This window comes from Oikopleura dioica, chromosome 1, assembly GCF_907165135.1.
Source record: "Oikopleura dioica chromosome 1, OKI2018_I68_1.0, whole genome shotgun sequence".
NCBI lineage: Eukaryota > Metazoa > Chordata > Appendicularia > Copelata > Oikopleuridae > Oikopleura > Oikopleura dioica.
In genome coordinates, this window is record NC_137291.1 from 7,259,993 (window position 1) to 7,287,984 (window position 27,992).

A 27,992-nucleotide genomic window follows, 5' to 3' on the forward strand; every position below is an offset into this window, starting at 1 on the left:
AGGTCGATGTTTATTGATTCTGAACAGTGGTCGGAAATCGGGATTCTAGGCAAAAAGGTATGTCGAATACGATTGATTTAGGCCTTTAAGGGTCTGTCTAAAGAGCCGAGCATCGAAAAAAGGTCGAAAAAGGGATCAAAATTTGATAATTTTAACCGAAACTTTGAGCGCTCATCATCCACTGGTGCGGTATCGATGAGCTCTGGCGCTGGATCGACGTTTTCTTCTTCGACTTTGATTTCTTCCTTTCTTTTCGGCTTCTTTTTGTCGATCGACTTTTCCATCGCTGTCGTGAGTTTGGGCAGAGTCTTGGGCATGTAAAGAATCCTAGTGTAGGCCAGTAACGAGTCCTAGAAGGAGGGATAGATGCACAAATATATGGGGTTTGATATTCTATCCAAAATGAAAGGTCGGCAGACGGAAGTGGCCGCAAATGCGAGGGAATCTATCTTTTCAGATGCTTTTCTCCATAAATATTTTATCCAAAAATATCCAAAAAAGAAAAGTCGTACCGTCTTAGCATCTGCGATCGCAGACTGCGGATACTTCCGTCCACCGACCTTAAATTTAAAATTACAGACTTACCGAAATAACGGGATCATGTGCCAACTCAAGCCAGTCCAAGTACTGTCTTTCCAGACGCTCGCGAGTCAATCCCGCCGCTCTCATTCCGCGATCTCTGTTGAGGTCCTGAAGATCTTCGACTGGGATCGCTTTGATGCCGCGTTTCTTGTCTTGAATGATTTCCAACCATTCGATGTCCTGGTACTTCAGCTCGTGCAGACGCTTTCGGAGAACAAGACGGATCAGCTGAGTTGATTGAGTGAATTCTCCATGGGCGCCGGAAACGCGTTGTTTGACTTGAAAGAGAGGGTTTATTTAAATGAGTTGTTAGTAGAATGCATTTTTCCTTTTTAGCATTTCCTTAAAGATTAGCCTTCATTTTTACCTAAATCACGCAACTCCTTCGCTTTTGAGAAAATAGAAGTTTGAATATTAACATCTTGACTTACCTGGATTAGCTTTGAAAATTTTGCACAATGCATCGAGCGTTTGCCTGTCCATTTGCTCGATCGTCAAATGCTCCTGAAAAATGGGCGCGAATCGTCGAATATCTTGATTTGTAATCCATCTGTGGCCGTTTCGCACTTCTTTGGTGAACTTCATGAACTCGGTCATTGTCGCGTTGGTTGCTGCTTTTTGCTTCTTTTGAACTTCGTTAAGGGTCTCGTGTAGGAACGATGCTAGGTCAAGTCTAGCTAAAAAGACGGGGTTTGAATTGGAAGAAAGAAATGAGGAGGCTACCTTGGGTCTGCTTAATCGTCCGCTGTTCTTTTTGAGAAAGAGTTTCGAAGGAACTCGGCATTGCTGAAGGAAAAATCTTCAAATAAACCTAAGAAAACTTTAATAAGGGCGAACAGAAGACGATCTACCGGAATAAGAAGCTCGGCTCCAGGAATAATGACGAAAATCGAAAACGGGAACATTAAGAATATGTCGGCCAGAGCTCGTTTCATTCGATTCCTTTCGATGGCCGAGACTTGCTCGCCCTTCATGATTCTTACCGCGATTTTCACTCCGATCTTTTTGGTATCGTTACTACTTCAAGAGCCAACACAACTTTTTTTCTATGGAAAATATGCCGGGTTAGGCGGATGTAATGTCGAAGTAACTTTTTAATTTTGCCGACAAAATCATTCTAAGGAGTTCCAAGTTACTTCCAACCGTCTGTTCTAAAGTCACTAGACACCGAACATCTTGACTTTAACATTTATAATGACGTCTTGAGGAAGTAACATCGACATTTGGACCATACCCGGCATTTTCTTCTATTTTTCATAAATAGGCGTTGGACGTAAAAAAGCGATATTCATCATCCGATCATCGCATGAAGAAGAGAAAGGGCTCACTCAAAAGCTCTTGCTAATGGCTTTGATTTGGGCTTGTGAAAATAAAATCGGGCGTCATCTCCCTGTTTGGATTCTTTCAGATAACATTTTTCCAAGGTTGCGTCCAAAGTCAAATAACTAAAAGATGAAAGAGATGGCCCAACTATTTATTGACCCAAAAGAGAGCCCTTACTAAGACCTCTCGGATGAGGTCGCCCTCTTCCCCATAAGATAATCCGTGGTCATGGAATCTTACTTCCAAAGCCCATCGGATAGAAAAGTTTCTTAATGATGAAGTAACAATTTCCTTCGAGTTCAGCCAAAAAAGCTTCAGCGAGCTTCCAAGATGTTTAATTCCGTGGACTATATCGCCTCCAATCTTTTTGAACACTAATCCAGTGAAGATAATTCTCTTTACTGGGCTTAAAATCATCGGCCAATTCTCGTAGCGAGACATGTCAATATCAGATGTGTAATTGGCGAGGCCTCTCTTCATCTTGCCAGGAATTGGTCGAACGAGAGGGCCGACTTTCGACCAAAGAGTGATTTTCTTCTGGTCGTTGGGAGGAGAGTGGAGGGCGATGCTTGTGCTGAGTCGACGAGCAGAGAGGGTGGAGCTTGGTGATAGGGACAAAAGAGATACAGGGCCGCCATTTCGAGACATCTTAACGAGCGAATGATAGACGCGTCGATATGCGATTCTTGGGAGAAAAGATACAAACCTGTGGAATGCTCGAAGAAAATCCACGAGACGACTCTTCCAAAATATTTTCAAATTGCAAGACAACTCCATCTTTTAGCCTTAAAATCGGCACTTCTATCGAGCAGGTTGATCGAGCATTGAACGATGCCGTCTCGTCCGCGCTTTCTAGGTTGCCGCTGTTCTCATTTCCGTAAAAGATCTCCGTAGGAATAACCCGGGCGAGAGTAATATCCGGTCGTGGTAAAATAGGTAATCTATTAGAGCCAGCTGAGCGAGATTTTCCTCGAGCTCTAGCTGCACTTTTTCTCAAACATCTTGGAGTCCGAATCATCTGAAGAAAAAAGGGTACAATTATCATGAGGTCAATAATTTCAGTCTAATTATCAGTCAAAAATAAACACGGAAGAAAAAAGGCCGAAGATACAATATCTTATCCAAGGTCGTTTTCAGGCGTTTTTCATAAATTTAATTCAAAGTCCAATTTCCGGATCCTAATCAAATGCTTTTGGCGCTTCTGTGTCGGCAGGACTAACTGGCTATTTCACGGGTTCTCTTTTGTAAGAATAAAAATGTCTTGAATTTGAGTTTTTTCTGTCTGCTTGGAAAAAACCCGCGTACAGAAAGACAACAAGGGTTAGACGAGTTAACACTGATTTTCTTGCGTTCAAAGCCTCGAGGGTTGTTTGAATTCATATTACGTAACTATCTGATCACTAGAAAAATGCTAAGTAATGAAAATCCGTTGCTTGAGCATTTCAGTTCCAAATCGGTTCATAACCAAAGCGCCTCCCTCAATCAGCGCAAGAAGAAGGGCTCCGATCGCTCCGGACACCATCGCTACGGGAATGCCCTGTCGAGCGGCCAGGACGAAACCAGTCGTTCCTCCGGCGATTACGCTGTTCATCATATCTTCCCGACCTTAAAAATTCATGAAATTAGAAGAAGGCGAATGCGATTTCTATCGGTCGATAAAAAAAATAGTAATTTCGATTCTTCTCGGCTTTCTTAGAAAATATATTCGTTCTTCTCTTGAAGTACAGTCTAACTTACGTCTGATAGCGATCAAGGTACAGTCACACATAGAAAAGCAAAAGCCCCAAGCGGCAAAAGCAGCTCCAGTTTTAGGCGCATTTTGTCGAACAACACGGCCCATTTTTCGAAACTCTCGCTAAAACCCAAATCAAGGATGAACCGAAACGCCTCAAATTTACCCTCCAAATGGACTTTCCAGAGTTCCAAACAGTTCCACCGGTCAATCCAAGCGCATAAGCGCCGCCCATATCTTCAACCAGCCGCCAGGGACACGGGTCTCTCGTGAAATCAGATCTAGTTCCGCCGCCCTGGACCATTCTAAATTTCAGCTTCTTTGAAATTATTTTTCTTAAAATTTTTTTAATAAATTTTACCCATACTAGGGTTGCGGTTTCTTTCTTTGGTTTTTTCGACTTGTCGATTAAAATCGACAGTAAGTGTAAGTGTGTGACAGTAACTAAGACTGTAAGAGTAAGTGTGATTTTGCCAGGAAAAAGGGGGAAAGGGTGAAACTGGTACCAGGCGGATATTGAAAGCACTAGAATTAAGGGATAAAAAGGGAAAAAAGGGGGGTAATGCGCGAGATAAGGGGTTAACCCCGGCATTTATAGGGATCTATAATGGGGATCGAGCCTCCAGAATTAGCAGGGCTTGGTCCAAAAAACAGGGAAAGCCCCAGAATAAGGGGTAAAGGAGATTTCAAAGTAGAAAGATAAAATAAGGTGGCTTTATTAGTTTCTGTGCTTATGAATTGGTGCTTCGAAGACCTTATCTTTTTTCAATAAAATGGGATAAATAAATGCGTCTATTGTTTGAAAAAGAAATATTTTAAAATAAGAATTTTTGAATTAAAAGTAACTGGCAGCAAGAAATATCTTTTACGAACATGTATCCATTTTTTGACATTTTCATTATTTTCAAATTTGAAAATGAAAAATAAATTTTCAAATTGGTTTTCAATAATTTTTCTGTAAGATCTTGTTTTTGATCTTTTTTCTTTTTGTAGCGCAGTGAGAAAAAAGGATGAGAAAGAGAAGAAGAGTTTTTTTTTGTGATTTTTTTTTGGTTTCTTTGAATTTTTCGATCGTTTTCCCAGTTTTACTTCAGTTTTTCACTATTCGCTACTTTTGAATCGTTGAATCGCATCTGGTCCGTAAGGAGCTTGATCCTAAAAGCGGAAATGCGTTTTTAAGACGGTAATAAGGTGCTTACCGCGTCTTTCCGAATTTCGCATGAGTCGCCCAAGCCCCAAATTTTACCAGAAAATTTGTCCGGATCGACCACGTCCTCGAAAAATAACGAGCGCATTTTGAAGAAAGCCTGAATATTCCAATTTTAACCACTCTACGACAATGACCAAATTGTTCTACTCGCTCATAAATCAAAGGGGACAAGCAAAAACTTAAAAGATGATATTTTTAAATAAATTGCCGAAATCGAGAATCCGCTTGCGGCTTCAAGTCAAAAAGAATAAACGAGCCGCGCGTAGCGCGGCTTTGATTTCTTTGGACTCGAAGCCGCAAACAGCTTCTTGATTTTCAGCAACATTTATTGAGAAGTCGGGGTCATTAGATCTAACATGAGCTAAATATCAAAATATAGACCAAATTTAGTCGTTTTTGTTTATAAATATTCTTCCAAAAACCCGCAATTTTCAGAGATTCTGAGTTTACCTGACCAGTAAGGAGAGAATCAGAGCCAGCCTGATGCTGTCTCCCCACTCGTTTAATTTTCATTTGATCGGCGATGTCTTGAAGGCCGCCTTGAAGCTGTTTGCAGCTCTTCATGAGGTATTTGATGTCGAAAACTGTCGGAAAGTAGAGTTTCAGCAAGTCGAAGAATTTTTTCTCGTCTTCTGGCAGTTTATCTTCTGTTAATAGCTGAACAGCGAGTGTTAAAAAGGTTGTTCAATGTCATTATTAGAAAACTAAGTCAAACAAGACTGAGGGTCGAATTTTCAAAAGAAAAAAAGGTCTGGGAATCGATTTTTCGGGCAGTAAATTTTAAGAAAACATCAGAAAGTCAATATTCACGGAGGATACATTAAATTTCAACGATTACAAATTGCCCAGAAATTGAAAAATAATAACACACCTAAAAGACGAGAACCCGCTTACGACTTCGAGCCAAAGAAAATTCTACCCGCGGCTTTCTTCGTCTTTTTTCACTCGAAGCCGCAAGCGGCTTCTCGATTTTCATCAAGTTTTATAAGAAAATCTTCTCCAAAATTTTCATATCTTTTACTGAAATCGTTTTCATTACCTTGAGTAAATAACAAAAATCATATCCGGAATGAAAAGTGATCCAATGAACCCTGGGGGTCGTGTCTAACACCACTCCGCTGGTAATGAGCATGTAAGCGAAGGCGCCAGGGTCGATGCCGTCGATCGAGTGTCGTTCAAAGTTGATTCCGCAGTTTCTCAAAAGTGTGATCGAATCTTCGGCGTACATGTCGGTCTTGATATCGTATTTGAAGTTGAACTGGAAGGTGCAGCGGCCCGGCGCGCACTCGCCTTTTTCGTTCATGAAAGTTAAACCGATCTGGATCAGTTTTAGCAAATCCACGTTGCATCGAATCAACTAAAATGGAAACAAAGTTACTTTCAGAAATAGATCGCCAAGTTTGAAAATGCAAGAAGCCGCTTGCGGCTTCGAGTCCAAAAACAAAGTCCCGCGAAGCGCGGCTTTTTACAATTTTTCGCTCGAAGCCGCAAGCGGCTTCTCGATTTATTTTTGGTACAGTATCAACAGTTTCTCTCAAACTTTTCAGATTTTAAAAACTTTCTCTCAATTTTAGAATTTCTAGCTTGAAAAATGGAACTGAGCCAACTTTAAACCCAGGTAACCGGTCTTAAAAAGACTTGAATTTCGCTTTTGATAAGAAAAAGAATTACCCCGCGGTCAAAATAAAACACAAGCGCTTATCAAAAATACGCGTGTTTTTCTTCACACTTGACTGAATTCATGTTTTCACCTGGTATTGGTAATCGGAAGTTGTGTTGAATTCTCCAATTGGTCTGGCGACGACTCCGGGGAATTCTGTGTCCATCGAGACGAAGGGGTACTGTCTGACGATTTGGCGGACTTGTTGGAAAGCGTCGTACATGTTCGACTGCCAGACCTGAAGAGAGAAAGGGGATGAGAAAAGTCGATTCCGTGGGAAATTGATAACGAAAATTAGTGACGAAAATACCTCGAGAATACGGGGATCTTCCTCTTCTTCCGGCTGCACTGGCGGGGTAGCCGAACCATACGGCATCCCCATAGCTATAATGGACAAATTAGGGGTTGAAAAATTATTTCTAAAATTCTAGTTTAGCGAGCGAGTTACGATAAAATGAAATTTGAACTTTTTTCTTGGGATTCTAGAAATCATTTATAAACATTTTATTTTCGATGGGAAATTATTAACGATTAAATTATTAAAATATTGATTTTTTTAATAATAATGGGAATAAATGGATAATATGAAATAAAGTCAAATAGAATTTTTAAGTAGAATTTTGATAAATATTAATAAATTTCAAAATAGAAAATAATTGGTTTTTGGCTCGAAAATTATCATTTTTAATTTACGTTTTTTTCTAGAATTAAAAAAGCAGCACCCGGCGAAAAACCTATTTATTTATTTATATTTGAGATAAACGATTGTAACATTACGTAGTCCGAATTTACTGTTATTCTGCTGGAAGGTCCACAGCATGTCTCAGTTTGGGGTTGTGAAAGTTCCTAGCAGGGAATTACACTATGAAGCAGTGAAGAGACTGCGCGCGCCGCTCATTGGCTGAACAGACCAAAGAAGAGTGCTGAATGGGCCAGATTATTGACTTGGCTTTTTCTGAAGAGAGCAATTTTAATTGAAAATGATAAATTTAATGAAATGAATAACGATAGCATTGTCACGACACGTAGGGGCGTACAGATTTTTTTTCCTTTGGAAATTTACTTTAAAAATATTTTTTAAAATGAGTAACGAGACGATCATCACATGCTGCCATTCTCTGTATTATGATGCAGTTTTATGGCATTTTCTGCCAACTTTTGTCAAAATTATTTACTATGAAATTTACCCTTAGAAAATAAATTATTCCGGAAAAATATTGTAAGGAATTTATGTTTCAAGCGTTTTGTTTATTTCTATCAACGAGAGCGACTGTAGTAAAATGATACGGTAGATTGGAAAAGCGGAAGTAGATCTACACAGTTTGGATTGATTGAATGAAGTACCATGGTAGCTAATGTCTTCTTTTCTTCTGCATGGTTTTATAGGGTTTCGATTTTCCATGCTGCTTTTTTCTTCAAATTCGTGGCATGGTAGAATTCCTACGTCTTCCAGGTCTTGTCTTACGCCTCGTCTTCAGGTCTCGAGCGAGAATGTCAAAAATCGCAGCGAAAAAAGTCGAAGAGAGTCGCTCAGAAGGTCCGTCTTTGTCTTCTTTGACTTCGGAACGACTTGACGAAAATAACATCGCTAGGTCGAAGAACACGGCTCTGCAGAACTACTGCTTCGAATTATACATCATTTCCAAGGCCTTATGACAGACTGGATTGAACTGACTTCAATGAATTTCCTGCTATAGCAATATTGACATCAAGGAAGAGTGCTGAGAATCTACATTGCATGCTCGCTTATCCGCCTTGTAAGTCCAATTGAATGAGAGTATGGCGAATCAATATTTCGCAATCAATGTTGGCGATAGCTTTATTTCAAAGTGCATATGTGCGGCAGCCCAGTATATGTCCACTGGCGCGAGGTATGTCACATTCTTTGTTTCACGCTACCAGATACTCGATCAATATCTGACCTTCCTTGCTCCCGCTTCTTCTTCTTTTGCCTAAGTCGAGCATCAAATTTTACTATTTAATAAAGAGTTATTTAGAGAAAAGGTCCCTCAAGCCTTGAGGCTCAAGGAACCAGCCTTTTTTGAACCTAACTTTGAAAATTCTCACTGGTATTTTTTTCAAAGAAAAAGTTCTTCGAGGAGCGCCGTGGGCTGTCTTCGATTCCTCCTTTTTTCAATTATTAATGAGCAAGCGCCTGGTTTTCAGAAGAAGTACCAAAAATAAGGTTCAACCCCCGCAAGTCAACGGCTTCATCAACAAACTTTTTTAATAGAGAAAGAGGGGGTTCAACGATAATTTCAGGCAATTTTTTTTGAAAACAAATTTAAGGGTGTCAACAATGATTCCACTAATTTGAAATTTATAGTATTTATAGTAAGCTGGCTCATGATAAAGAAAGTTAATAAAAGAATTTATTGACTAAATTGAGTATTGCGAATTCGCCGATATTGATGATTCTCATCGACGGGTGGATCGATCAACCATTACAGTGAACATACAGGGAACTCAGCATTCTTCATTATGTTCTTTTTTTCACTCTTCTTTTTGAAGCCTTGTTAATAAGATTTTTTATACGTTTTAATATCGGCCGCTGATGCACTTACAGAAGAACTAATAAAAAGAGAGAGAGAGGGCTAATATTATTGACTGCATCAGATTGTGACGGGTAGGGAATCGATTATTTGTATAGTGGCTGACTGTAGCTCAGCCGTTTTGCTAGTATCTATTAGCGATAAGAGTGCTCCCTTAGGATCGCTCGGAGATGCTTCCACTCACCAATTTTGCCAAAGAGAGACGACTTAATTTTATATACACAGAGATATATCAACATATACTGTATACTGTATATGATATACATGTCACATGTGGATCTGTTTTTCAGTTCTGGCAATGTAAAATTTGGGATACCCATTCTATAATGCGGACATTCAGGAGCAATTATCCCGTGTTGACCCTTACTTTATATGGATTTTTTATCATAATTCCCACAAATTATGGAGCTAAATTCTATTATCAAAAAATATTCCAAGCTTTCCCAACTCCCCAAGAGCTTCTTTTCATCCCCCTTTCTGCACAGTATAAATTCCCATGTGCCGTGTCCTGACCTTATTTATATCGACTCCCAAAACAAACTCTAACCATCTGCCATTTTTTTTCTTTCAGATAGAAAATTGCGATACTGTGCGTATAGCCCTGCTGATCCGAGATAAGCGTCAATTGATTTTCTTTTTGCGAAAAAAAACAGGAGCGCGTACTCTTCAAAGTTTAAAGCAGAAAAGGTAAGGCGCAGATTTCTTATAAAATATTCTGTTTTTGGGGGAGTTGTTTTGGAGATGAAAAATGGCGGCTATTAGCGAGTAATTATAAAGTGTCCTTCAAGGCAGTTTCCAAGGCGGTTTCGTCACGAGCAAAGGCATTAATCGATCTCGGTTCGGGCCACTCCTCAAACGAGAAAAATACACATTTATTCGCATACCCGCAGAGAAATACCTATTTGGACACTTTTATTACACATTTTGCAGTTTTTGAAAAAGGGTTGATTTAATTTTTAGCTTCGATTTTAGAAGAAAAAATCTAAAAGAGCCGAAATTTTCCGACCAAAAATCATTAAAATTTGTCGTCAAAAATTTACTTTAGAATTCGCCATATTTTGGGACATCTCATATCCATAGGTTAAATTAACCCTAAAAGATCAAAATTACTGCTGCTGACATTAAAAGTCGCTGAAAATATGTCAGAAGGTTAAAAAAATGATATCAACAGTATTTGTGCCTCTGGCTAATTTTCTCCTTGACAAACTTGACTTTGTGTCATTTTTAATCAAAAACATATTCTCCGTGATATATTTGTTTAAATATTAACCCGAATAATTATTTCATTTACAGCTCCGCGGCGCTTCTACGACTTGCAGATGTCGTCCCCGTCAACTTCGAAAAATGATGCGACTGATCAAAACTTTGACTACATGTTCAAACTGCTCATTATTGGCAACTCTGCTGTAGGAAAGACGTCATTCTTATTCAGGTAAAATTAAAGTTCATCTTCTTTTTAATTTTCAAATTAAGCGATTGACGCCCTTAACCTTCGATTTAGATACGCAGATGACAGCTTTACCTCTGCGTTTGTTTCGACTGTTGGCATTGATTTCAAAGTAAAGACTGTACAGAGGAATAATAAACGAGTCAAGCTGCAGATTTGGGTAAGTCCGGGTAAATGCATCACGTGGCAAATAAATTCGGCTAGGATACAGCGGGCCAGGAGAGATACAGGACGATTACTACGGCTTATTATCGAGGAGCAATGGGATTTATTCTGATGTATGATATCACTAATGAAGATTCGTTCAATGCTGTTCAGGACTGGTGAGTTTTCGGGCTCTAGAATTCATAAAGAACGCTCTTAAGCCCTTAATTTTGATCAAAAGGGTATTAAAGATGATGAATCAATAATTTATTTTCAAGGGCGACGCAAATCAAAACATACAGTTGGGATTCCGCTCAAGTGATGCTCGTAGCGAACAAAGCAGACATGGAGAATGAACGTGTCGTGTCGACCGAGCGAGGCGAAGAGCTGGCAAGGCAATTAGGTAAATTCGCCACGCAAATATCCATCTTTAATGAATGCTCACACTTAGGATTTGATTTCTTTGAAACGTCAGCGAAGGAAAATTTGAATGTTTCGGCCTCATTTGACAGGTAATTAATTTAATTTCATATCTGACTCAGAAAAGCTCACTCAAAGTTCAGTCGAGTCCTTCGTTAGGGTAAGGGTTAGGGCTGGGGTGCGAAACGGGGCAAGGAGTATCGGTGCCCCGTCCCGTCCCGCTTGATTTTCTGGACTCGGTGCCCCGTCACGTCCCATTTTGCCCCGTTTGCCCCGTTTTTTTCACTCCAGTTTTTTGTTAATTTTTGCCTACATCTGGTGCCCCGTCCCGTCCCGGTCCCGAAACGGGGCAAAACGGGGCACGGGACGTGGGAGTTGTCCCTTTGCCCCGGTCCCGTTTCGCACCCCAGGGTTAGGGTATCTTTTAGTCTTGGACCTTTATCGAGGGGGTCTAGAAAAGAACCTTTCTTACACTGAAAATGTTAAGACTCGTCGATGTTATTTGCGATAAAATGGCAGAATCACTAGAAGAGAGCGCCCAAGCAGCATCAACTGGCACTCAAAATCTCCACGACGTTGGCCAAAGCGAAAACAAACCGCCATGCTCCTGTTGAAAACCTGGCGGAGAAATATTTCCTGAAATATCATTTCAAAGAAACCTTTTTACTTCATTGTTGATATATTTCTATATAACCTCCTTATCCTTATATTTTAACTTATCATCCGTCGTGCAATACAAATACAGAGTTTTACACATCACAAAAAAACAAGCTTTATTATTCTTTTTCAATTAGCAGGGAGGACATTTTCACGCATTCGTCTCATGCTATTGCCTGGCGGTGAGTATCGAGCGACCACATATGTTTTGCGACCTGTTTTTGCCGCGGCGTAGCACACTTTTTGAGTTCCGATCCAGACTTGTTGCGTGAAATGGAGGCACTGGCGGCCTGGAGTGCAAGTCAATCTAGGAGAAAATAGCAAAGATGAAGAAAATTCGAAAATATTACTTTTGAAAGTCCCAATCTTTCCATTCATCGTGCCACATTTGCGTCGCCAGGAGAAAGTTGCCCTCAACGCTCATATCGTTTACTCCAAACATGAGGTTTTCTCCTTGCTTGAGGCTCTGTAGAAGAGCACCATCGTGGGAAAGTCCAGTGTCTCGCTGAGCAAGGAGATTGGCGTAAGATTGAGCATCAGCACATAGTTTTGCATCGACTTCCAGTGGTGGAGCCTAGGAGAATTCTTTGCTCAATAATTTTCGCTGTTATAACTTACATGATGAAGAGCTCGTTTCACATTAACATCTTCGATTGTGTTGCAAATCGCTGCTGCCTCTGTATTTCCTGGAATCAAGGAAGAACACGACCCAGAGAACGAAGCTTGGTTATCTTCGATGATTACGGCTGGGGCTGCTGAGCTTTGAGGCTGGGGAGGAGCAGTTGGTTGAGTTGTTCCGGGAGTAACAGGAATATCAGCGCATTCGAATTTAGAGACATTTTTTCTCTTGAGCTCTTTGCTGACGAATTTGTAATCGCATTTGCCGGATCGCTTTTTGCACTTGCAGTTGATCTTCGTTTTGAGTCCAACTCCAAGCTGGTTGATTCCAAGATCGGGGAAAAATTTTCCAGCGGCGCAGCGAAGATTGCACGATCGTGTTTTTCCATCCTTGCATTCGGCCAAAACGTCAGCGGCTCTTTTTGGCTCTGGATCGCAGCCGCCACAATCGGGAAAGGCTTTTGCCCAACCGCTTTTTCGACAGCGAACTCGAGCTTTTCCAAGGGGCATCAAACCCGGCTGGCAAATGACGGCGCAGGTAGAGCTGTTGCATTCGAATTTCAATGCGTTTTTGGGAAGAGAAGGTTCGCCACAGGTTTCGAAGGCTTTTGAGTTTCGCGGACCAACTGGGAAGCCCCAATTGAATGAGGAACGGCCCTGAAGATAAAATGAATTTTTCTATTTCGGAAATACTTTTTCTTGAAACTTACCTTTGATGCTTTTAAAACTTCTTCATATTTAGGCTGAACCCAAGCTCCTTCAGTCGCCGAAAGAAGAAAAGCCGCAGTATTAAAAATTTTCATATTTTCGCTGATAAGGCTTTATAGTATTTATAAAACTTATCTGCTGAGTTGGATCTGAAGGCTTAGGAGCAACGTAGCATCACTTTATTCCTTGGTCGATTTCACGGGCGACCGCGATTACGAGGGTTTAAAATTTCAGAATTCATTAGCGAGCGTAATGATTTCCCATCCGTTATGCGGAAGTCTCTCGTAAAAGTAGCTCTATAAAAGACGCTAGGCTTCATAAAGACAAATTAATTGATAAGACATGATCATTTTGATTTGTTATTCGTTAATTTGGGGGGAGTTTTTCGTCTGACTGTCTCAACTTTCACCAAATTTAAGAAGAAAAATACATTTTTAGTTAGAAAAATTTATAGCTGGAATTATTTAAATGGAGAGTTCTGATTATTATAGAGAGAGTCAATATCTTGACAGTTCATACTCGGACTATTTTTCGTTCCTCCCTGATCCTTTTGAATGGTCTTCCGAATCGCTTGGTTACGATTATGACGATATAAAACAGTGGACTCCATTTAAACCCGGCAGAAATTAAAAATATAACTACATGCACGTCATCAAGGTAGTATCAAGCACATCGTGAAGCTCATAAAAAAAGTTTACAGCATTGTCTCCAATAAATTAATTCAAAGTCTGTTGGCTAATTATCCGACCCAACAAGATATTTTTCTTGCTGTTTGAAATCAAATATTGTTATGAAAAAGTCTCATTTATACGCAGAGAATTATTTGGACGTCTACAACCCTTACGGCAATGACTCCTATTCTTATTATATTGATTCAGAAATTGGGATGTTGATGATAAAAAACCGCAAAGTACTAGCCAACAGAGCACCTTGTAAGATCATAAAGATCATAAACATTCTCGCATAGATCGCTTGATAGAGCAGAGTTACATGTCTTACATTCCAGTTCCTTTTCAACTCCCTTCCATAGTAGATCAGATTGGAGGACTCCATTTCGACCCCCTGATCGTTCAATGAGAGATTTTGCTTATCCATTATTTTCAGATTAAAATGGCTATGAAATTAACTTGAGACTGAAAAATCTTCCCTTGACCAGCTTTATGACAATTTTAATGCCCAAAATGTCTTTTTTCTAAGTAAGCAATAATGATCGCCAATTTGGCTTTGATAAGTTTCGAAAAATGTTTTCAGGCAAAAAAATCACTTTTTAACTGTTTGTGCCATCTTCACCGCCGTCTCAAACCGAGTCGAACGGTATATGTATCTCTTGAAAATTCTAGAGTTTCGGGTACTTCCGGTCAAATTTACGAAATTCTAGTTTTCCACTGCCGTTTTTGATACAGAAATGGTACTATGGCATATAGCATATCAAAATGACCGCTAGGACGTGAGGAGTGCAGGGGTCTCAAAAAATAAGTACTTTTGCAAAGAAAAGTACCTAAAAATAATTATTTTGTGATTTTTTAGCACTAAAAATATCAAGTATTAATTTTTTCGGGCAGAAAGCAGATGGATAATCAAGTTTTATCTCTTATAAATAAATCTACAAAGAAAACTACATTTAAATCGAAAATTTCTTAAAAATTGATATTTTTAGTGCTAAAAATCACAAAATAATTATTTTTAGGTACTTTTCTTTGCAAAAGTACTTATTTTTGAGACCCCTGCACTCCTCACGTCCTAGCGGTCATTTTGATATGCTATATGCCATAGTACCATTTCTGTATCAAAACGGCAGTGGAAAACTAGAATTTCGTAAATTTGACCGGAAGTACCCGAAACTCTAGAATTTTCCAGAGATACATATACCGTTCGACTCGGTTTGAGACGGCGGTGAAGATGGCACTAACAGTTAAAAAGTGATTTTTTGGCCTAAAAACATTTTTCGAAACTTATCCTTTGTGCAACAAAAATTTCTAAATGCTCAAATCGCGGTGAACGAGGTCTAAGTTCACGGTGAACTGCTCACCCTTTTTCTTTTATTGATGGCTTTTTACGAAGAAAAGAGATCTTATTTCAATCGGGAGACTTATGCGTGGGAATACAGTGAGTACCAGTATAATGGCTCCGGTTTTGGGTACCGTGGGCGAGAGATATCACGACGGAGTCTGAGGGCCCGGGCCGGGGTTTTGAATATTTCGCGCACATTCAAATATTTTCCCATGCTTGATGGAGGACTTTTATCTGGTGGAAGACCAAATTGATGGAAGATAGGTCTAACCTAGACTATTTAAGATAAATTAATCTTTAACTTATAAATAGATAATAATTTTAAAAAATCTTGATCATGTGACTCTTGGAGGACCCTGGAGGACTTTTTCTGGTGGAAGACCGGCCTTCCTGGAAGACCCTTAAAATTCAGCCACCTTCCATGATTTTTAAATTAAAGGGGCTTGACCTTCGGGCCGTCTCAGCCCCGTCTCTGGCAAATTTAAATTAAGGGGCTTGACGGCCCGAAGGGCCGTCTCAGCCCCGTCTCTGGCAAATTTAAATTAAGGGGCTTGACGGCCCGAAGGGCCGTCTCAGCCCCGTCTCTGGCAAATTTAAATTAAGGGGCTTGACGGCCCGAAGGGCCGTCTCAGCCCCGTCTCTGGCAAATTTAAATTAAGGGGCTTGACGGCCCGAAGGGCCGTCTCAGCCCCGTCTCTGGCAAATTTAAATTAAGGGGCTTGACGGCCCGAAGGGCCGTCTCAGCCCCGTCTCTGGCAAATTTAAATTAAAGGGCTTGACGGCCCGAAGGGCCGTCTCAGCCCCGTCTCTGGCAAATTTAAATTAAGGGGCTTGACGGCCCGAAGGGCCGTCTCAGCCCCGTCTCTGGCAAATTTAAATTAAGGGGCTTGACGGCCCGAAGGGCCGTCTCAGCCCCGTCTCTGGCAAATTTAAATTAAGGGGCTTGACGGCCCGAAGGGCCGTCTCAGCCCCGTCTCTGGCAAATTTAAATTAAGGGGCTTGACGGCCCGAAGGGCCGTCTCAGCCCCGTCTCTGGCAAATTTAAATTAAGGGGCTTGACGGCCCGAAGGGCCGTCTCAGCCCCGTCTCTGGCAAATTTAAATTAAGGGGCTTGACGGCCCGAAGGGCCGTCTCAGCCCCGTCTCTGGCAAATTTAAATTAAGGGGCTTGACGGCCCGAAGGGCCGTCTCAGCCCCGTCTCTGGCAAATTTAAATTAAGGGGCTTGACGGCCCGAAGGGCCGTCTCAGCCCCGTCTCTGGCAAATTTAAATTAAGGGGCTTGACGGCCCGAAGGGCCGTCTCAGCCCCGTCTCTGGCAAATTTAAATTAAGGGGCTTGACGGCCCGAAGGGCCGTCTCAGCCCCGTCTCTGGCAAATTTAAATTAAGGGCTTGACGGCCCGAAGGGCCGTCTCAGCCCCGTCTCTGGCAAATTTAAATTAAGGGCTTGACGGCCCGAAGGGCCGTCTCAGCCCCGTCTCTGGCAAATTTAAATTAAGGGGCTTGACGGCCCGAAGGGCCGTCTCAGCCCCGTCTCTGGCAAATTTAAATTAAGGGGCTTGACGGCCCGAAGGGCCGTCTCAGCCCCGTCTCTGGCAAATTTAAATTAAGGGCTTGACGGCCCGAAGGGCCGTCTCAGCCCCGTCTCTGGCAAATTTAAATTAAGGGGCTTGACGGCCCGAAGGGCCGTCTCAGCCCCGTCTCTGGCAAATTTAAATTAAGGGCTTGACGGCCCGAAGGGCCGTCTCAGCCCCGTCTCTGGCAAATTTAAATTAAGGGCTTGACGGCCCGAAGGGCCGTCTCAGCCCCGTCTCTGGCAAATTTAAATTAAGGGGCTTGACGGCCCGAAGGGCCGTCTCAGCCCCGTCTCTGGCAAATTTAAATTAAGGGGCTTGACGGCCCGAAGGGCCGTCTCAGCCCCGTCTCTGGCAAATTTAAATTAAGGGGCTTGACGGCCCGAAGGGCCGTCTCAGCCCCGTCTCTGGCAAATTTAAATTAAGGGCTTGACGGCCCGAAGGGCCGTCTCAGCCCCGTCTCTGGCAAATTTAAATTAAGGGGCTTGACGGCCCGAAGGGCCGTCTCAGCCCCGTCTCTGGCAAATTTAAATTAAGGGGCTTGACGGCCCGAAGGGCCGTCTCAGCCCCGTCTCTGGCAAATTTAAATTAAGGGGCTTGACGGCCCGAAGGGCCGTCTCAGCCCCGTCTCTGGCAAATTTAAATTAAGGGGCTTGACGGCCCGAAGGGCCGTCTCAGCCCCGTCTCTGGCAAATTTAAATTAAGGGGCTTGACGGCCCGAAGGGCCGTCTCAGCCCCGTCTCTGGCAAATTTAAATTAAGGGGCTTGACGGCCCGAAGGGCCGTCTCAGCCCCGTCTCTGGCAAATTTAAATTAAGGGGCTTGACGGCCCGAAGGGCCGTCTCAGCCCCGTCTCTGGCAAATTTAAATTAAGGGCTTGACGGCCCGAAGGGCCGTCTCAGCCCCGTCTCTGGCAAATTTAAATTAAGGGGCTTGACGGCCCGAAGGGCCGTCTCAGCCCCGTCTCTGGCAAATTTAAATTAAGGGGCTTGACAATGGCTGGGAACTCCGAGGTGATCAATCTCAGTCCCCAACCCCGCCCACACCCATCGTTTTTTAAATTCAAATTGACAAAGTTTTCAATTATGTTATGGTTTTGAATATATTTTTTTCAATTTAAAGATTTCTTTTTATTTTTATTTACAAATAATTATTATTAAGTTTATTCATTATTACTAAATGAAAGTCAAAGTTATAAGAATTGAAGGAGGAAGAAGTTTCTTAGGTCAATTTTTGAGAAAGGTGAATTGTGAAAAATGTTTCTAGACGGGGCGTTGTTGTTGTTCTTCGCGGAGGACCCACTCCCACGTGGCGCAAGATGCGCGCCAAAAAGAGCAAAAAGATTGGGACGAGAAAAACACGCGCAAATGCCCCAATCTATTTCCCCCTCCGTCGTGAAATCTCTCGCCCACGGTACTTTTCCTATTTGCCGGGTCCATGGAGTCCACCGTCTCCTCAGCCAACTATTCACAACGAAACAAGTCAAAATGAAACCATGGAAATTTCTCTACGCAGCGAAAAGAATCTGCTGCCCATTTTTATTCCGGTTGTATTTCTTGGAGGAAGCATGATTGTGTTTCTCCTAATTGCTCGATTCTGTGGCTGCTGGTCCAAAGTGATGACTTCTTTTGCGTATGCAAAGGTTGTTTTTGCCATGTTTCTTTATATTTTTGACGTTGGGTAAGGCAAATTTAAATTCTACGAGTGAAAATTTTATCATGATCTTTTAGCTCGGACATTTCCCTTGGAATAACGTACTTGACAACCGAAAATTACGTCTGGGGCGTTATAACACTCCTAATCGTGCTCTTTGCCGGTTCAATTATTGCTTGGACGTCTTACAACTCTCAAGACATTTCTGAAAACGAAAGAAAATCGATCTCCGTGAAAATTATTCACGCCTTCCTGCTTGGTCCCCTTTACCACATGTTCAAAGAAATGGGCTCGACCGCGGAGCTAGGATCTGATCTTTTGAAAATAAGATTTATTGAAGCTACGACAGAGGCAGCCCCACAGGTAATTTCAAAAATAAAACGGCGGTGAAAAAATGATTTGTTTTACACAAAGAAATTTTTCCCATTTTCGTTAAAAAGAACTAAAAGGCTTCGTTTGTTTAACTCCTTTTAGCTTTTTCTTCAATTTCACGTGATTTACACTTGTCGTCAAACAGAGAACATCACCAACATCACCGGTTCTTTTTGCCACACAATACGAGATCGAGAAGAGATAAACGAGATGATTCTTCCGATTCTAGCGCTTGTGACTTCTCTTCTTTCATTCACCTGGACAATAACATCGCAGAAGAGGGTCGTTCAATTTTCAAACAAGCTCAATGGATTTTATGTTTTCTACATTTTTATAATGGTTATTTTCTTAAAAGGGGGCTTGATCATTTAACTTTTTTAGTTTTTGCTTCAAATCTTCACAAGAATTTATCTTCTCTTATTTATCCTCCACGAATTGGATGAAACTTGGGGAACGATGGGCGTCATTTTTGGCTTTGTGATTCCCTTGATTCTGCATTATCTAATCCTTTTTTCCATTGGAAGAAAAAACTCACAGAACGAATGGCTGCAGTCCTTTTCAAAATTATTCTTTTTCGATTTAGACGACAAAAATCGCCTTCTCGTAAGCCCTTTCCTTTTGAATCAAAATTCATTTGACAATTTTAGGGACTGGTTAACACCGTCATCATTAATTTGGAACACATTTCCTTCCTCATAGCTAGCTTTCTGATTTACAAATATCTTTACGATGTGAATCCTCGTTTTGACCCCCTTTCCCCAATTCTGATTTCAACGAGTTTGCTCTTGAATCTGCTTTGGTACTTTGTTCTTTCGCGCAAGTTTCGAACTGTTTCTCAAAACCCGTCCAAATGAAAAATATTGTCAATAAAATCAGAAATAATGTAACAACTAGACTTTATTTGTCAAGAACAGATTGAGACTGTAATCAGTATGGAAGCAGAAAGAAATGATTAGTTGAAGAATTCGTCCATTGCTTCTTGCTCACAGGACTTGATGAAAGTCATCAAATCGTCAAGGCCTTTCAATTGGTTCTTCTTGATTTTAAGTATTACTTAATATAAGTATTAAATGAAGTCGGTAGCGAAAACTATTAGAAACAAATGTAGGAATTCACTGGCTTTTTGCTTGTCATTTTGAAAAAAATAAACTCGAATGGATAATTGCCTGAGAGTCTTCGCCTTTTATTGCAACTGAGATGCTCCACTTCGACCTAGTAGTAAATCAAAATGCAATAAAAATGCTTGATCGAACCAATTCCTGTTCCGAGACCGCTGAGAGCAAAGGCCTTGTTTACACACTCATCGACGTATGCTGCAAACTTGTTGACAATCGGTCCACTTCGTTTGAAGGGATGACGCTGAGTAGCTCCCATGTCTCGCAGCGCTTTTCCGAGAGATCTGAAGAGCTCGGCTTGTCCTATAAAAATTGTTATAATGGGTCGAAATGCCTGGGCAGGCGTTCTTGATTCAATGAGATTCAAATTGAGCCCTAAAGACTTTGGGCTAAAGTTTGGTCAAAAATAAAAGCTGAGATGTATTTCCCGCTCGCTCAGCTCAGCTCAAGAGAAAAATTTTGAACGCTACCCTGGCCGAAAAATCCAAGATCACCTAAAACACCGGCGAAAAAGAAAAGATGTATGATTCTCATTGCTAAATCTCAGAATGCTCTCTTAAGACTTCTGATGCAGATTTTATATGCCGAGTGCTGACTGTAATCCAATAGTTTTTGTACAGGTGAATGCGATTTGCGATGCAAATTTGTCGATATTAGATGCGAATTCCGGCATTATGCTTTCACTGATTACCGCTAATTCAATAGTTTTTTGGCAGTCAGTACTAATTTAATTAGTCTACTTTGAATAAGTCGAACTTTGACAATAACAGCATCCGCTCTTGAGTAAGTAAGAAGTTTGCCAATTGCCATTGATTCAAGAGCAAATTCATTTGATTCTAGAGTCTAGAAAATTAAAATAACAAAGATATCGCAAATGCTTGAAAAATTCGGTATGTTAGGCTCTTTTAGATTGAAGGTTCTAAAAGAATCAGATCAAACAACAAAATGATAATTTTTTTTTTGATCGCCATCATTTTTGCTCTTTCCAAACTTATTTCATTTTATTGAAACACTCTATACTTAGAGAAGTAAATTTCATGTGCTTCAGTTAAGAGATATATCTCATCTGGGATCATTGTATTTTCATAATTTTCGTTCGCAAGCCATCTATTCTCTCCGTTCTCTGCATTTTCTCTATATCCGCCTGTAACTCGTTGGACTTCTCGCATCTTTTCTTTTAAAAAGGTTCTCAATATAAGCTAGCAAGGAATATCTAACGCTTCGATCAAATAAAATGAAAATGCAAAGAAAATAAAGACCCCTCAACTTCAGTTACGTAGTAAGGTTTTGATCGAGGAATTCGCAAAACTACATCATCAAAGCTCCAGTCAGTATTTTGAAGGACATATTCGTTGGTTTTAGTGTCAATATGGTCAAGTACCATTTGATGAAATCTAACTACCCCATCTTCAAGATACGCACCACAAACAGTCAATGGTCGGGCATTGTCGAACTTTTCATGAAGGCTAACTTGTTTGAAATATAAGTTATTTTCATATATTTTACTTTCTATACAGTTTTTTCCTTTTTTGTGGACATATTCTCTATTTTAAGAGGTTTTTGTTGGACATAAAATTTAAGATAATGTTCCACTTTTATGGACATTTTTTTCCCTGAAGAGGCAAAAATAGTATTTTTTTTACAAAATCAAGGCTTTTAAAAGAAATCAACAGCTCGTGTTATTAACTTCACTGAATAAAAAATACATAGAAGCAAGAGAAAGGCATCTTGAGGATAAAATTTGCTATCTTTCCGTTTAAATTTTTGTAAAAAAAAATTTAACGTCTCGGTAAGAAATTTTTTCGGGGACTCTCGCCCACTTTTGTGGACATTTTTACAGAAAATTAGGACAATGAATACCAAAAAAAGAAAAAAAAACTGTTGTACCTGTGTAGGCCCTAAGGTGAAAATCTGTCATGTATTTATTCATGTATCTTTTGATAATGTCCGATCCACTTTCGTTGAAATATGTTGGATAAACTAGCCGGGAAAGGATAACACCAATTTTTATTTCTTGATCATCTCGGTTCTTCTCGGGATCCTTCCTCGATGGATTCAAATTTAAACCGGCCAAACTTCTTGGATAGATGATCATAGTGAGGAGGTGAAATATTTCTTCAAAAGTTATGTCCCGGTTGTCGATTTCTTCGAGTGCTTTTTTTATCAGAGTCATTAGAAGAGGTTGCAATGAAATCATTTTTATTTAAAGTCTCTTCCAGTATAAGCTCAAATCACTTTTTATAAAAATCTTATTATGTAATATAATTTATATCTTAAATTGCAATCTTTTCCGAAACAGCAATTGGAACGCAAAGATTTGTATCTTTTTGGTCGAGGACGCTGCAAGAAACATTGAAAAATGCTGTTCTTACAGTTTTTGTCAACCGTTCTTTTAGATTCGAATTGTCGATTGCTTTTGACATTTGAAAACTATCGAGAGAATGCTTTGGAATCAACGAATCATCCCATCCAATAACTTGAGAGAATGCCTCGTTTTGTATGTTATCGATTGATGGAATTTCATCAGATCGCAACCATTCTGCATTCGATTGCTTAAAATATAGGCAAGTCAACCCCGATACGTCTGTATAATACAGACCTTTAAAAATTTCGATACTTGTTCTCTATGCTCATCAGAACCCAATGGATTGTAAAGCAGATACCAAGCAGTTTGCCAGTCGCAGAAGATAAAAACAAAAATGCTTCTATTAAAAAACCCATTTTTTGAAGAAATTTGATCCATCTCGCAAAAGCCTGCAGAGCCAGCTCCTGAATTTTCTTTATAATAAACAAATCAAATGAAACTTACGGAGATTGTTAACGTCCTTGTATCTTGATCCATGCCGTGTGTATCCCATTTTACGATAACCAACTCTCCCTGTTTGTTCACAAAGAATACCAAAATCAATAATACGCGACTCATCACTTGAAAGCAGCACGTTTTCCGGCTATCAAATGATCATGCAAAAATAAACTATTAAACCATTTAAAGTTTTATTCGACAAGACCTTCCTTAACATCGCAGTGCCATATTCCTATTGAGGAAAGATACTCAAAACCTTTTTTTACACCAATCGCAATTCGTTTTCTCTTTGACATACCAAGATATTCTGGCTCATTTTTCGGGATCTTTATTTTTTCTCGTAAATTTGAATTGCACAACTCCATTACTGTTATCCAACCAAGACAGTCGGACTCAAAATCGCAAGAATCAAATATTTCAAAATTCACAAAGTGTCTGATTATATTTGGATGATATGGAACCACTTCTCTTTGGAGCGCATTTTTCTCCGAAGAATATTGTGTGAATATTTGATAACCCGTTGGTCCTCCTTGCGTCAAAGTTCCACTTTTCGTTTTCGATATTTTATCAACTGCTTGATCGAAATCTAGATAAATTTTTATTTATCTTTAACTTCTCAATAAACGGGAAAGAAAGTCAATACTCAAAGCATTTTGTCCAAAAACCGACCACCAATCATTTTTAACGAAAACTTAGGCCAAACAAATAAATCTTTTCGCAGAAATTGAGGGCCAAAATCGCCATAATCGGTTTGACCGACCTTGTGTATTGAGAAGTTCATATCATTTTGTTACTTACTTTTGAGATAATGAGGTTCAAAATGCAAGTTTCGCTCAGTATTTTTAAATCGAAAGACATTTGGATCAAATGGATGGAATCTTATTGCTACTTCAAGATCCATAATTTTGTCTTTGACAATTACTCCTTCGCCTCCACTTGAAATAATTTGCTTCGCATAAGAGCTTTCTATAAAGAACTGCCCTCTCTCCGGTTTCAGCTCCGAACGATCAATTTCTCGCAGGTTATCAGAGTTTTGCAGAAGAAGTTTTTTCTGTAGTGGTGTTTGCTCGAATTTCCATTTAAAACCAGGCCCAAATAAAAAACCTTTATCATCTTTGAACAAGACACTTTTCCACCTTCCAAAGCTGTCTTTTGGAAAGTACATTCTTTCAACAGACAAGATAAGCCGGTCTGTGTCATTTCGACTTGTCTCTTTTTTTAATTTGCCAATAAATCTCTTCAGCCATGAATTAACGTTGTCTTCACTCAGCTGAGGAGGATAATCTTGTGTAGGAGTGGCAAAAATCATCTCACAAATATGCCAAATTAATGAAAAAATTGGCTGTCTTTTGGAATTAAACTAAGACAATGCAAATATTTGCGACTCAGAATAAAGTCAAATAAATGTCAATGAACAAAGAGACAAAATTGAGCTTTATTGAAATCATAAAATTTATTAATCAATAAATTCAAAATTTTGAAAATCCAATCATCGCCAAAACAAGAGTTGCTGAAACTTTGGTGACGAAAAATCCACCTGGCAGGAAATCTTCGTTGCACAAGTCGTACTGGCACATGATGCTCGCGTCTGCCTTCTGATGGTGGAACTCGTTCAATTGAGTGTCTAAAAATGATTAGAAAAAACAAGGATTCGATTACTTTTCTGCGTGTTGCTTCCTTCAGTTCCATTGCTGCAGAATCGATTAACTTCTCGGCTCATTTCTTGGCCTTTGTACTTAATTTTAATGAAAAATAAATAGCAAGTAGAGATGAATTTACGGCAAAAGATTGTCGAGAAACTTCGCATGTTCCCCAGCAATCCGTGATATTGTTCTGCATATCTTCAGCCGAATAGAGAATTAGAAAATCTAAGCTCTCCTGGCTTTGAGCGCCGGTCTAGAATCGGCTTTTTTTCTGAAAACCTAGTTCTACCCCCTTAACTTTGATGACAAGAAAATTTTCTTTACCTTCGCTTGTTGAGAATCATCTTCGTAGTGAGACCATCCTTCGCACTAAAGGGTGCGTATAATGACCGAGCGAAAAAAGGCTGAACTCACATTGTAACAAGGCTGACTATGAGGAGCAGAAGGGGTTGGTGGCGCAGCAAGATCAGGTCCATCTGGCTCTTGGATTGGAAAAGTCACCATTTTGGAGCATTCATCAACGTCAGAACCGCAAGAATGAAGCTCAAGAGTGTGCAGAGCCCCATCAAATTTTCCCTCGTAGTCGTATCCTGAAAATTGAAAGTGAAGAAATCAAGGAAGAGAAAAATGCCAAACCTGGCGCGCCCTGAAGATACTCAAAATGCCCTCGCTCGACGAATGTAAACTTTACAAGAAGCTTGAATAAATAGCAAATTTCTGTAACTACAGATCATTCTGAAAAAATCAAATGAAGCTTTTATCTGTTATTTTTCCATTACTAGCTGCCCAAATCAACGAGAACTGTCCGTAAGAAATTTCACCAAAAAACTTTTTTTCGAAAAATTATTCTTTAGCGAAAATGATAAAGAGCTAGCGAAGATCTGCGAAGGCAGATGCTTTGACGATCTTGAGCTTTGTTATGAAAAATGTGACTCGGACCAGCTTTGTGAAAGAGAATGTCTACTACGACTTGAAGAGTGCCAGGATTCTTGTCCGTAATTGTCTCGCTGGATTTGAGGACTGGGCGAATCCAATTTGTCTTTCCTGTCTTGATTCCGAAAATAATCATCTCTATAAAGAACAATGCATGGAAGAAGCAAAAACGACTCATTATTCCTGCCTAGAAATTTGCGGCGACGACAGAAACTGTTTTGAAGAATGCTTCGATCAGTTTCTACGCGAAACTGACGATTGTCCTTGCAACAAAAATTGTCCTGATGGATGTCATTGTCCTGGCTTCAAATGTCAGCCTTATATCACCGTTCTTTGTCAAGATAAAAAGGAGTTTGCCGGCTACTCTGCTTTCAGCTATGCTATTTCTTCTGATGGCCATTTCAAAGAAAATCGTCATTATAATTCTCCAATTTCCAGCACATATCCTTACTTGTTCAGGTCAGGATCTGCTTTGCTAAAAGGAGAGGTTTATATTTTCGGCGGAATGCAAAATGCAACCAAAGTCGCGAAAATATCTGACTGTGGCTTTGAAGAAATCGGACAGCTCTTGAATGGATTCGATGTTTATTGGGGCTCACTAGCTGCTCTCCCAGAAAAAGAGAAAATCATTCTATGCGAAGGGTACTCTTCTTCAAAATGCGAAAGCTTTGATGGTCTTATTTCAACTCAAACATATGAAACCAGCTATCAGCATAAATACGGCTCGATGGCAGTATACGAGAACTCAGCGATAATTGTTGGCGGACAAAGTGATAAGGTCGAAATCATGGAAGAAAATGGATGGTCAGAAGCAAGGGCTTTTCCTTTTCTTGTCTCAGATGTTAGTTGTGTTTCTGTTGATGACGGGGTAATTGCAATAGGAGGATATGCTCTCGATCTTCCTGGAAATATCAAAGATGTTTTTCTCTACAGAGCCGGAGAGTGGTCGACAGTTGGGAAACTTCTGTCGGTAAAATTTAAATTGGTTTTATAGTGCTTTCTTGATCAAATTTAGTTCTTTCGCTATGCGACTGCGATATTTTTCGGCGATCCTTTCATCGTCTTTGATGGCAATTTCGACAAGAAAGTTGAACGAGTAGAATGGGATGGAAGTTCAGTCACATCTTCAGAAATTATTAACGAACACGAAACAACTTGCTACAGGCCTATCGTTTTTCAACCGAACCCGATTTCTTCCTGCGATGAAGCCTGCGATGATTTCTGTTACTCGTACTCATAATGTTTTTCTGAAATAAATTGAAAGCGCTCATTTTATTTCAGTGTCAATTCACATTTAAGATTTTGGATAAATTATAAAATTTTTGATCCCTTCTTTCCACGCATCTCTGTACAATCCTCCAAAACTACGAAAAATTTAAATGCACTCCTCTTTATCAAATTTAGCTTTACCTGACGCCATCTCCTTCTATGTCACATTCGAAATTTCCAGAAACAAGATCGTGGTATGCCCACTCAAGATGTTGGTAGTCCTTGAATTTATGAGCAACTGTTAGCCCTCGTAAGCTGCAAAGATGATTTTTCGCGATTGCCTCTTCTGCCCAGATTAATCCGCAGCAAATGCTCTCAGACCGAAGCAGTGTATCTCTGAAGGATTTAATTTCCCCGTAAAAAAACTCGGACTACCTTTTTCCTGCTGCTTCAATTAGTGATCCAATGTAAACATCATCCAACGGCAAAACAGGAGCATTCGAAATTTCTTTTGCTAGACTCAATGCGAAATCACCAGTTGTTAGATATCCAGCTCCAGAAAAATATTGAGGATAAACATCTTTTTCCCACAGCTGCTTTGGCATAAAATATTTGCTAAATTCTCGAATAGGCGTCGGTCGCTCTTTTAGGCAGCCTATAGCTTCGTAGAAAATGCCGTTTTCTCTCTTGAGTTTGTTCATTTCCATCTTAAGATTTTGTGGAAGAAGGAGTATGTCATCATCGCCCTTGAAAACGAAATCCGCTTTTTGACACGATTTCTCGATGAATTGAAGGAAGCCGATATCTTTGTACGGGAGGCCGTAATGATTTTCTTCAAAGTCAAGCACAAGCAAATCATTGTATGTTTTAATCTCGTCTTTAATCACCTCCTCGTCAGGGCGGCCAATTATAAAGACGATCTTTATTTCGATGCCAAGCCAGTTCCATATTTCTTCATTCAGCCAAGTTTTTCGAAGAGTTTCTCGTGCAACAACTGCGTCTGGCATCGTTTTTATTCCAAAAAGAAGTGAAGTGAGGTTTGATGAAGGATCAAATTGGCAGTTTTCTGGATGCGCCAGAAGTTTTGGCTTCAAATTCGGATTGAATCGCATCAGTTTGTTGATGTACGGCAGGCCTAAATAAATTGTTGGAGAAATTCTTGAACAATAATTAACAAGTTCTGTACCTGGATATACGCATTTTCCATCCAAGCCCCTTCGTTTGATTCCCTTCAACTCTGGGTAATTTTGTTCAAGGAGTTCTAAATCAAGAAAGATTTCATCTTCTTCGGGAAAGCATTCTTCTCTCTGAATTAGCCAAGAAGTTTCGTTTTGAGAACTTTTGATGATACTAGGACCTCTTCTCAGCTCAAAGTAATCATTAATTCCTACGACCCCCATGCAGTCATCATTTTCCTCGCAAAGTTTCTGTGAGCTCTTCAGTGAGGAATGCTTCTTGCAATTATCAAAAGCGCAGTTATGAATGAAGTGGTTTTTCAGAAGTTTCCATTTTTCTTTCGGTTTCTCTTGAGGTTCTTTTTTGGGATATATTTTTTGATAACTGATTTTTTCAGCAACAATCGGTTCTTCTCTCGACTTTGTGGACTCGAAAGAATACACAATTATCTAAA

General features: G+C 40.1%; 11 protein-coding genes across 12 annotated transcripts; 3 read left to right on the forward strand and 8 right to left on the reverse strand.

The window, feature by feature from the left end:
- Positions 1-38: 38 nt before the first annotated feature.
- LOC145712340 (LETM1 domain-containing protein LETM2, mitochondrial-like) lies at positions 39-2,950 on the reverse strand. The gene is made up of 7 exons (XM_081790020.1): positions 2,612-2,950; positions 2,204-2,553; positions 1,434-1,590; positions 1,306-1,393; positions 1,014-1,259; positions 586-860; positions 39-350 (listed from the first exon to the last, which is right to left on the reverse strand). Exons 1-7 carry the CDS (start codon positions 2,948-2,950, stop codon positions 78-80), a joined length of 1,728 nt encoding a protein of 575 aa, XP_081646146.1. The 3' UTR covers positions 39-77.
- On the reverse strand, positions 2,950-3,968 carry LOC145712345 (putative mitochondrial import inner membrane translocase subunit tim-17B.1). Its single transcript, XM_081790028.1, has 4 exons — positions 3,804-3,968; positions 3,643-3,760; positions 3,337-3,510; positions 2,950-3,127 (listed from the first exon to the last, which is right to left on the reverse strand). The coding sequence occupies exons 1-4, from the start codon at positions 3,939-3,941 to the stop codon at positions 3,084-3,086; spliced, it is 474 nt and encodes a 157-aa protein (XP_081646154.1). The 5' UTR covers positions 3,942-3,968; the 3' UTR covers positions 2,950-3,083.
- On the reverse strand, positions 3,965-7,439 carry LOC145712344 (CCR4-NOT transcription complex subunit 7-like). The gene is made up of 7 exons (XM_081790027.1): positions 7,300-7,439; positions 6,818-6,891; positions 6,599-6,745; positions 5,887-6,204; positions 5,298-5,504; positions 4,837-4,944; positions 3,965-4,792 (listed from the first exon to the last, which is right to left on the reverse strand). Exons 1-7 carry the CDS (start codon positions 7,325-7,327, stop codon positions 4,739-4,741), a joined length of 936 nt encoding a protein of 311 aa, XP_081646153.1. The 5' UTR covers positions 7,328-7,439; the 3' UTR covers positions 3,965-4,738.
- Positions 7,440-9,619: 2,180 nt separating this feature from the next.
- On the forward strand, positions 9,620-11,823 carry LOC145698516 (ras-related protein Rab-3-like). 2 transcript variants are annotated; one of them, XM_081775726.1, is made up of 7 exons: positions 9,620-9,746; positions 10,353-10,491; positions 10,561-10,666; positions 10,711-10,829; positions 10,929-11,053; positions 11,102-11,162; positions 11,558-11,822. In XM_081775726.1, exons 2-7 carry the CDS (start codon positions 10,379-10,381, stop codon positions 11,682-11,684), a joined length of 651 nt encoding a protein of 216 aa, XP_081631852.1. In that variant the 5' UTR covers positions 9,620-9,746; positions 10,353-10,378; the 3' UTR covers positions 11,685-11,822. The 2 variants fall into 2 exon arrangements, with proteins under 2 accessions (XP_081631852.1, XP_081631845.1); XM_081775719.1 differs by lacking the exon at positions 9,620-9,746 and adding an exon at positions 10,082-10,208 and having other exon boundaries at positions 11,558-11,823.
- On the reverse strand, positions 11,800-13,315 carry LOC145698505 (uncharacterized). Its single transcript, XM_081775708.1, has 4 exons — positions 13,056-13,315; positions 12,346-13,002; positions 12,078-12,301; positions 11,800-12,034 (listed from the first exon to the last, which is right to left on the reverse strand). The coding sequence occupies exons 1-4, from the start codon at positions 13,146-13,148 to the stop codon at positions 11,857-11,859; spliced, it is 1,152 nt and encodes a 383-aa protein (XP_081631834.1). The 5' UTR covers positions 13,149-13,315; the 3' UTR covers positions 11,800-11,856.
- A 4,419-nt stretch (positions 13,316-17,734) lies between these two features.
- LOC145701088 (uncharacterized) lies at positions 17,735-19,513 on the forward strand. Its single transcript, XM_081778320.1, has 5 exons — positions 17,735-18,314; positions 18,365-18,650; positions 18,762-18,998; positions 19,041-19,262; positions 19,307-19,513. Exons 1-5 carry the CDS (start codon positions 17,953-17,955, stop codon positions 19,511-19,513), a joined length of 1,314 nt encoding a protein of 437 aa, XP_081634446.1. The 5' UTR covers positions 17,735-17,952.
- A 98-nt stretch (positions 19,514-19,611) lies between these two features.
- Positions 19,612-20,353, reverse strand: LOC145701110 (uncharacterized). The gene is made up of 3 exons (XM_081778342.1): positions 20,269-20,353; positions 19,913-20,077; positions 19,612-19,712 (listed from the first exon to the last, which is right to left on the reverse strand). The coding sequence occupies exons 1-3, from the start codon at positions 20,306-20,308 to the stop codon at positions 19,612-19,614; spliced, it is 306 nt and encodes a 101-aa protein (XP_081634468.1). The 5' UTR covers positions 20,309-20,353.
- A 73-nt stretch (positions 20,354-20,426) lies between these two features.
- Positions 20,427-23,880, reverse strand: LOC145712083 (uncharacterized). The gene is made up of 5 exons (XM_081789774.1): positions 23,376-23,880; positions 22,584-23,163; positions 22,374-22,543; positions 21,662-22,326; positions 20,427-21,244 (listed from the first exon to the last, which is right to left on the reverse strand). Exons 2-4 carry the CDS (start codon positions 22,630-22,632, stop codon positions 22,048-22,050), a joined length of 498 nt encoding a protein of 165 aa, XP_081645900.1. The 5' UTR covers positions 22,633-23,163; positions 23,376-23,880; the 3' UTR covers positions 20,427-21,244; positions 21,662-22,047.
- Positions 23,881-24,046: 166 nt separating this feature from the next.
- On the reverse strand, positions 24,047-24,724 carry LOC145701147 (uncharacterized). Its single transcript, XM_081778378.1, has 5 exons — positions 24,635-24,724; positions 24,545-24,589; positions 24,357-24,473; positions 24,237-24,312; positions 24,047-24,201 (listed from the first exon to the last, which is right to left on the reverse strand). Exons 1-5 carry the CDS (start codon positions 24,722-24,724, stop codon positions 24,047-24,049), a joined length of 483 nt encoding a protein of 160 aa, XP_081634504.1.
- A 415-nt stretch (positions 24,725-25,139) lies between these two features.
- On the forward strand, positions 25,140-26,393 carry LOC145701180 (uncharacterized). Its single transcript, XM_081778410.1, has 2 exons — positions 25,140-26,123; positions 26,169-26,393. The coding sequence occupies exons 1-2, from the start codon at positions 25,140-25,142 to the stop codon at positions 26,391-26,393; spliced, it is 1,209 nt and encodes a 402-aa protein (XP_081634536.1).
- Positions 26,394-26,591: 198 nt separating this feature from the next.
- LOC145710188 (UDP-GlcNAc:betaGal beta-1,3-N-acetylglucosaminyltransferase 7-like) lies at positions 26,592-27,981 on the reverse strand. The gene is made up of 2 exons (XM_081787894.1): positions 27,549-27,981; positions 26,592-27,497 (listed from the first exon to the last, which is right to left on the reverse strand). Exons 1-2 carry the CDS (start codon positions 27,760-27,762, stop codon positions 26,794-26,796), a joined length of 918 nt encoding a protein of 305 aa, XP_081644020.1. The 5' UTR covers positions 27,763-27,981; the 3' UTR covers positions 26,592-26,793.
- Between the last annotated feature and the right edge of the window lie 11 nt (positions 27,982-27,992).